The sequence below is a fragment of the Olea europaea genome, chromosome 2 (assembly GCF_002742605.1).
Source record: "Olea europaea var. sylvestris chromosome 2, O_europaea_v1, whole genome shotgun sequence".
In the NCBI taxonomy this organism is placed as follows: Eukaryota; Viridiplantae; Streptophyta; class Magnoliopsida; order Lamiales; family Oleaceae; genus Olea; species Olea europaea.
In genome coordinates this window covers 11,288,235-11,297,081 of record NC_036238.1, presented here as the reverse complement: position 1 = coordinate 11,297,081, position 8,847 = coordinate 11,288,235, and the positions used below count along the sequence as shown (strand labels likewise).

General features: G+C 35.3%; 1 protein-coding gene across 1 annotated transcript in view; it reads left to right on the top strand.

The window, feature by feature from the left end:
* Window positions 1-76: 76 nt before the first annotated feature.
* LOC111372345 (probable cyclic nucleotide-gated ion channel 20, chloroplastic) overlaps window positions 77-8,847 on the top strand; it is an 11,133-nt gene continuing 2,362 nt past the window's right edge. The window contains exons 1-4 of the mRNA XM_022994643.1: window positions 77-764; window positions 6,649-6,786; window positions 7,571-7,819; window positions 8,349-8,642. Of these exons, the coding sequence (XP_022850411.1) occupies window positions 504-764; window positions 6,649-6,786; window positions 7,571-7,819; window positions 8,349-8,642 (942 nt within the window). The 5' untranslated portion in view covers window positions 77-503. The remainder of the gene's footprint in view (window positions 765-6,648; window positions 6,787-7,570; window positions 7,820-8,348; window positions 8,643-8,847) is intronic.

Sequence of the window (8,847 nt, the reverse complement as noted above, 5' to 3'; positions counted from 1 at the left end):
TTGTTTGTTTATTTAATAAACAATTTTGTATTTGTTTTCTAAGTTGTCATTATACCCTTTAAATAGTATGTAACATGCTAGACTTGACCAGTCAATGATTTTTTGGATGAAATCTGTCAGTGGAGACCAAATGCTCTGAAAATATAAGGTTGTGGACCCAAATGACAAGAAAAATGGTTAGAGAATCAACTTTCTTATTATAACTTTGGGGAACCTCAATGCTATTTTCCACAAAGGTTTGATACCACACTCCGATGCAGGAAAAGCCTCAAGGCAAGAAAACGTCGTTAGTAAAAGTGAAATTAAGTTGAAGCAAACTGAGAAACTGAGGTCGAATTGAAATTTAAATTGAACTTGGAACAGCTTTTAAGTGTTAATTATGATCTCATGTACCAAGTGTGAAGAGGAAACAATGATGAGAATCGGCATAATTATGAGTCTGTATCCCATCCAATTACACAAATGCAATTTGGGCAGAGGAGAAGATAAAGAACTACTGATTTATGTTGCATAGAAAGTCCTTTGATTTGCAAGATAGGTTTGAAAATATTACTTCCTCCATCTATGACTGCATGCTCCTGTTTCCTTTCTGCAACATGTTAATATGTTTTCACATGTACTTAATATATTCATTATTGTCAACCAAATTTCCACTTATGGATCAGGATAAGAAGTGCATAATGATAAATTTGCCCATGACAACAACAATTGTGGTATTGAGAAGCGTGACAGATTTTATTTACTTAATTCGCATCCTCCTTCAGGTAACTGTTGTCATTTCTACTGTTTGGAAACATGCCATGGATGTACACTTAGAATATCACCCTTTATTCTTGTTATTTTGTAGTGAGTTATTGTTAGTATTTGTTATTTTACTTTTTAATTCATTATCAATTGTATATATAAATAAGAATTTTTTCCTTTCTTCTCTTGCTCTCCTATGCGAGTTCATAATGCTAAGCATTTGAAATTTATGAGTAGTAGTAGCATTTTATTGTTCTTGTGTATTGTGTCAATTGGGTAGTAGTAATTATAGCCAGCATTTTAGATAAGATACTTTACATATCAAATTTAGCCAGTATTTTAGATAAGATACTTTACATATCAAATGTATGAATGGTAGGAACTTATTTACTTACAGAGATGGCTGAATTTAGGGCCTTGTAATTTGACGTATTGGTCCTATATATACAGAGGAATCCTTAGAACGAGGATCATCAAGTTCTAACTGAAATTTGAGTACCATTGTCATGGTATTAGAGCCAGCTAGCCACGCCTCTGAATGAGAATCCAATTTCTGTTCTATAACTATTTCGATAGTCTTCTTGGTGATAGCTGAGTCGTTTATTTTCAAGTTGTAGGCTTGATTTCTTGTTTTTTTGCTCCTATGGTGGTTGGAAACCTGTTCGTAATCATCAGGTTTCATTGGAATTTACTCTTGAATTTCTGGGGCGCCGAATTCGTGAGTACTCTCTGATTGGGATTCTCTCCGGTGATCGAAAACTTGGCTCTTCTCTGCCGGTGACTTTAGTGGTGGCTGCCACGTAGTCTCTAAGCTTTGGATTTTTTGGCGGCTTCAGAGGTGGAACAGATTGTCAATTTGCTGTAGGTAGATCGTTGATATGGTAAAGACAAAAAGAAGCGTTTGTGTTGGGTTGTGAAGGTAAAATTGATGTTTTGGGCTTGTTAATTATTTCATTCTAATTGGGCCAGTCTTATAGAATTTGCTTGGGCTCTAAGGTTGGACCTTTACAAATTGGGTTGTCTCTGTGATTTTTTGGGCTGTTGAAATATTGGTTTTCTTGACCTGCATATTTATTTTGGCCTTTTTGCTAGTATAATTAAATTACATACATCATGTCAACCAACAATTCTGAATTTTTTGGTGTGCACTTTACGGGTAAAAATTATTCTGCACGAGAATTTCAATTTCGATTATTTGTTATGGGAAAAGAATTATGGGGTCACATTGATGGAAGTCACCCAGTGCCTGCTGAGAATATCAAATTGGCTCAATGGAGAGTGAAAGATGCTAGGGTTATGACATGGATTTTAGAATTTGTTGATCTTATGATATTCTAAATCTGAGGCCATAAAAGACTGCTAAAGATATATAAGAGTATTTTAGAAAGGTTTATAATCAAGACCACACAGCCAAACAATTTCAGTTAGAGTACGAAATTTCAAATTACGCTCAGGGCAATCTTAACATCCAGGATTACTTCTCTGGGTTTCAAAATTTATGTGGTGAATTTGCTGACATTATCTATGCAAAAGTACCAGCTGAATCCCTTGCTGCTGTCTAGGCTGTTCAAGAACAGAGAGAGAGATCAGTTTCTAATAAAGCTACGTCCAGAATTTGAGGCAATTTGCTCCAATTTGATGAATGGTAATCCATCTCCTTCTTTGGATGTCTGTTTTGGGGAGTTACTTCATAAAGAACGGCACAGGCCACTCTTCAAAATCATCACATGACCTCAACTGTTGTCGCTTATGTAGCTCATGGGAAAAACAAGGGTAGGAACATGAAGAAGATCCAATGCTTCAGCTGCAAGGATTTTGGGCATATTGCCACTCACTGTGCCAAGTACTACAATTACTTCAAAAAATTGGGACATATTATCAAAGATTGTCCTACTCGAACTCAGAATCACCAGTCTAATGCATATCAGGTTACTGTCAACCCATCTACTTCTAAAACATTCTCTGCTGCTACGTAATCTATTCTTACTCCTGAAATGGTGATTGCATCCGCTTTCTCTGCTTTAGGACTTCAAGGTAAACATAATACTTCATCTCAATCTTGGCTAGTTGATTTCGGTACCATAAATATGACGAGTTCTTCAGATGGTCTTCGTGATATTAGTCCATATTGAGGTTCATCCCATATTTAAGTAGCTAATGGAATTCATTTGCCTATTGATGCTGTTGGTAACAATAATTCTACTATTCGGGATGTTTTCATAACTCCTACTTTATCAACAAGTCTTAGTTCAGTTGGTCAATTAGTTGGTAACAATTGTGATGTGCATTTCTCTCGTGGCAGTTGTCTTGTACAGGATCAGGTGTCGGGTAAGATACTCACGAAGTGGCCTAAAACTTGAAGATTGTTTCCCTAACAATTTTTTATTGTGTCTTATTTGTTAAATTCAAGTTTGCTGTGTAATAAAATCAATTCTTCTAATAATCTATGCTTTGATTGTTCTACATGCAAAATGGGAAAAAGTAAGATTCTTCCCTTTCCTTCCCATTGTAGTCATGCCAAAAAGATCTTTGATATTGTGCATAGTGATGTCTGGGGCATTACACCTATCACCTCTCATGCTCAGTATAAATACTTTGTGACTTTTGTTGATGATTATAGTCGATACACATGGATCTACTTTCTCCATTTTAAATCTGAAATATGTGGAAACTCAATTTTCTGCCAATATTAAAATTTTACGATCTGATTTTGGTGGGGAATACATGTTTCATGAGTTTCATGATTTCCTAAACTAGAAAGGAATTGTGTCTCAACGATCATGCCTTCATACTCAATAAAATGGGGTGGAGGAAAGAAAGAATCGTCATCTCTTGGATGTTGTACGTACATTGCTACTTGATTCACATCTTCCTGCAAAATTCTGAGTTGAAGCATTGTCTACTGCAGTTTATTTACTCAATAGATTGCCTTCTCAAGCTTTGCACTTTTGACTCTCCATATTATCATCTTCATCATCATCGTCCTACTTATCATGACTTGCATACTTTTGGATGTATTTGCTTTGTTCATTTGGCTTCTCATGAACGACATGAACATTTTGCTCAATCTGTTAAATATGCTTTTATGGGTTATAGTGCTTCACACAAAGGTTATGTTTGTTATGATCCATGCTCTAACAGATTTAGTATTTTTCGTCATGTTATTTTCTTTGAGCACCAACCTTTCTTTTCTACTCATGATGAGCCTTTGCCTGAAATTAGTATCATTTTTTCGTCATGTTAATTTCTTTGAGCACCAACCTTTCTTATCCTGAAATATTCAAACCTGGACTCGTGCATGGGAGACGTCGACCATCTAGGCTCTTCCTGAGCTTGACCCCACACCTAAGCTTGTTTAACCTCTTCCTTCTGAGTTTGACTTGGCATCTAAGACTGATGTGCCCCTTGACAAAGGTCCTTGACAATCTAGCCGACTATCTTGACCTCCTGATAGGTATGGTTCTTTTCATTCATTTGCCACTACATATATATCTATTCCTATACCTTTTAGTTATTTCGAGGCTGCTAAAGTGTAGGCGGAAGGCTATGGATGAAGAACTTCAGGCACTTCAAGATAATCATACTTGGGACATTGTTCCATGCCCACCTAATGTCAAGGCTATTGGTTGTAAATGGGTCTATTCTATTAAGCTTCGTTCTTATGGAATTGTTATAAAGCTCGTCTAGTTGCTCTTGGGAATAGGCAGGAGTATGGGATAGATTATGAGGAGACATTTGCCCCAATGGCAAAGATGACTACAGTACAGACTATTCTCTCAACCGCTGTATCTCAGGGATGGCCGCTTCACCAGATAGATGTCAAAAATTCTTTTCTTCATGATAATGTTAAGGAGGATATTTTCATGGCACCTCCTACGGGGATTGTTTCCTCCCCTTCACGTAAGTATATAAGTTGAAGCGTCTCTTTATGGGTTAAAACAAGCTCCTCAAGCATGGTTTGAGAAGTTTTGATCCACCATACTATAACTTTCTTTTATCCAGAGCCAGAATGATTCCTCTTTATTTCTTTGCAAGACATCTACTGGTATTGTTCTCTTGTGTATGTCAATGATATTGTCATCACTGGCACAAACTTTGAATGATCACTTGACTCCAACAACATCTATAAAGTTCCTTTAAGATGCAGGATCTTGGTTTGCTTATATATTTTTTAGGGTTGGAAGTACATAGAAATTCTGCAGACATATTCTTGAACTAACATAAATATACTCAAGATTTGATCACTTTAGCTGGTCTTTAGGATTCCTCTTCTGTTGATACTCCTCTTGAAGTCAATGTGAAATATCGTCGTGAGGAAGGTAATCTCCTTCATGATCCCACTATCTTTCAGCAACTAGTTGGCAGTCTCAACTACTTGACTATCGCTGACCTGACATATCATTTGCCGTCCTGCAGGTTAGTCAATTTATGCAAGTTCTACAACATCTCCAGCTTAGAGCTATTTGCTGCATCATTCGATATCTCTTAAGTACCTTTCATCGTGGATTACTTTTCCCTGCTGGCTCTCCTATACGTCTCGTTGTGTTTAGTGATATAGATTAGGCTGGTTGTCCTGATACTCGTCACTCTATTACGGGTTGGTGTATGTTTCTAGGTAATTTGTTGATTTCCTGAAAAAGTAAAAAGCTCGTGTATCCAAATCATCTACTGAATCTGAATATCGTGCCATGTTCGCTGCCAATTCTGATATTGTTTGGCTTCGTGGGCTATTAGCTGAGCTTGGCTTCCCTCAATCTGACCTAACTCCTCTTCATGCAGACAACATGAGTGTTATTCAGATTGCTGCTAATTCGGTATATTATGAGCGTACAAAGCATATCGAAATAGATTGTCATTCCATTAGAGAGGATGTTGACAATCGTATTATTTCTCTTCCGCATATCTCAATTGACCTTTAGATCGCCGATGTATTCATCAAAGTAATGACTCGTCAACGCCATATCTTTCTTGTGAGTAAATTGATGCTTCTTGATCACCTAGCATCAATTTAAAGGGGGATGTCAATTGGATAGTAGTAATTATAGCCAGCAATTTGGATAAGATACTTTACATGGCAAATGTATAAATGGTAGGAACTTAATTACTTATAGAGATGGCTGAATTTGGGGCCTTGCAATTTGGTATATTGGCCCTATACATATAAAGGAATCCTAGAACGAGGATCATCAAGTTCTAATAAAAATTTGAGTACCTTTGTCATATTGTACATTGGTTTACTTCATCTATCTCTCCTTCATAACTAGTTCTAATTCATTCCCTTCATAAAAATTATTCTCTTTCCCTTCCTCTCCCCTTAAACTGAAAACAGTACTGTTGGCTACAATGCTATGGACTACAACAGGAAGAGGAAGTTTCTGATTGGTCCAATTTTCAGTTAGTTTTGCCTTTAGGCGGGGAAGATATTAGTAAAACAGTAGGTTCATTATTAGTTCAAAGATGCATTCCATCGTGATACATTGCATTTCTTAAATGGTTTTAAAAAACATAATTTAATAATAATGATATCTTCCCAGGAAAAATTATTAAGAGGTTGATAGAGGCTTGTTTCTTTATTTTACTAATTTTAACTGGCCTTAATATTTGACCATATCTATGACAGCGGACATATATTAGTATTTAAATTCAAATTGTAGTTATCAGAAAAATATAACTGTATTCAATACATATTCTGTTTGTAACTATGTTTAGATTGATTTTCTTTAATTCCCAAGTAGTTGTCTATTACTTGTGTGATGGAAAGATATAATTAATATACAAGTTACTTAATGATTCATGAAAAGATTAAATGAAATGCACTTATATATGGATCAATGTACTTCAGTGCACTTATAACCTCTGATCAATGGCTAGAACATCATGACATGAACCATATTCATCTTGCAGTTCAGGTTGGCTTACATTGCTCCTGAATCTAGAGTGGTGGGAGCTGGAGATTTAGTTGATGATCCAAAAAAGATTGCATTCAATTATCTTTTTGGATACTTTATCATTGATTTCTTTGTTGTCCTGCCACTTCCACAGGTATGGATCTCACATGTTTTAATCCTTTTACAGCTGGATGATAATGGTGGTTCTCTTCATCTGTTCTTTTCCACATTTTTTATAATTGAAGCATGTCATGTCAGGGACCTAATATAAATCTGTCCTGATTAATGTCAGGATTGAGTACTTTAACACTTAATATTCATTCTGATCTTCTGGTCAATTCTCATTTTCTAACTTGTTCAGTAATTATGTAAAAGAATGCTGGAATGGTGCTCTACTTATTTTTGTTTTGTTACTTTATGGTTTATCACAAGCAGGTGTTCTGTTACTTATTTCCTTCAGTTTAGTTAGCCCCATTTTGGTAAGAAAATGTATGTTGGAATAGTTATTTTTCTGGAGAATGTGTGATTAAAAAAAAGAAAAAAATTTCGATTTGCGTGTAAAATTATTTTATGGAAGCATGTGTAGTTGAAAATGAGTTTTGATACAATGAGTTTTTGTAAAAATGGGGGCCATATTAGAGGGGTGTGATTTACAGTAAATTAACAGGTTTCCTTGTATAATTAATTTCCCTGTTTAAATTAATTTTCCTTTTGTATAACTAGGGTTTCTTTATATATAATTGTAAATCTCTATATATGAAATGAGGACAGGAGGAAGGTTATCGAGCTAAATTGGCAGGCCAAACATAGGCTTAATATCAAGGCTGCTATCTGGAACTTTTCATTTGTCTTTTATGATTTCAAGAGTTGTATTTGACAGTCAGGACATACCAAAAGGCATAATAAGCTACTAACACTGAATTTTTATTTTTGCATAGATAATGATATTGATGGTTTTGCCAACGACCATTGGAGAATCTGGTGCAAATCATGCAAAAAATCTTTTACGATCAGCCATTCTTGTTCAGTACATTCCCCGGTTGTGTAGATTCTTACTTTTTCTAGCTGGTCAGTCTCCAACTGGCTTCATATTCGAGTCAGCGTGGGCAAATTTCGTTATAAATCTTCTCATGTTTGTGTTGTCTGGTCACGTGGTGGGCTCATGTTGGTATCTCTTTGGCTTACAGGTTAGCTCTGTTAATTTAAAAGCTTTCTTCATGTAACTGCTGAGAATTCTTTTGTCTGTTTTGTGGGATCCTTGTAATTGAACTACCTGCGATATTGCATCCATGGCTTTGGAGTTTTATTTATTTTTTCCCTTCCTACTTGTGATATGTTCCAATTATTGTTGAAAATTTCAACCTGAATTGCTAGGAACATCATCTGCGAAGTAATTTTTGTATTTAGTTTTTATGACTGCTTTATAAATTCAAAGTGTTATGCTCTTTCCTCCTTTTCTAATCCTTTTTTCTTTTGGCAAGTGTTTTTGTTATTCCTGAATTCCTGAGAAGGCACGAATGGTTTATACACTAAACTTTTGTTTTAATAACTTTCACAGGATGTAACGGTTCAAATGAGCCCTTTTTAATTAAATTCATTCTTATAACTTGAAATTACATTATTATGGCTGGTTGAGTGAAATTTTTGTTTCTAATATAATAGAATGCTAGCTCTTTCTTTTGATCTGAATAACTTTTTTGGTTTACTTTTGTACAGAGAGTTAATCAATGTTTTCGAGATGCTTGTCATGACTCCAACATTGAGAGTTGCATGGAATTCATTGACTGTGGGCATGGAAACGGTTATGAGAAGTTTGAAAGTGATCCAACATGGAAACAATGGATAGGACATGTAAATGCAACTGCCTGTTTTGGGGAAAATGGTTTCCCCTATGGCATTTATGTACAGGCTGTTAATCTGACCACCACGTCAAGTGTAGTGACAAGATATGTTTACTCGTTGTTTTGGGGATTCCAGGTATCTCCATGTGATTACCTTGTCTTTAATTTTGTTTGAATGGAATATTAATTTCTCAATTATATACTTCTACAAATATCTGGAATCTATTTTGCAGATGTTTTGTGCTAAAATTTAAGAAGAAACTACAATAAATTGTCCTTTGTATGCTTTTCCATTCATATCTTCATTATTAACCCTGAAAAATCTTACAAATTATAAATAAAATTTCTAGACTCGAGTAATTAAACTAATATTT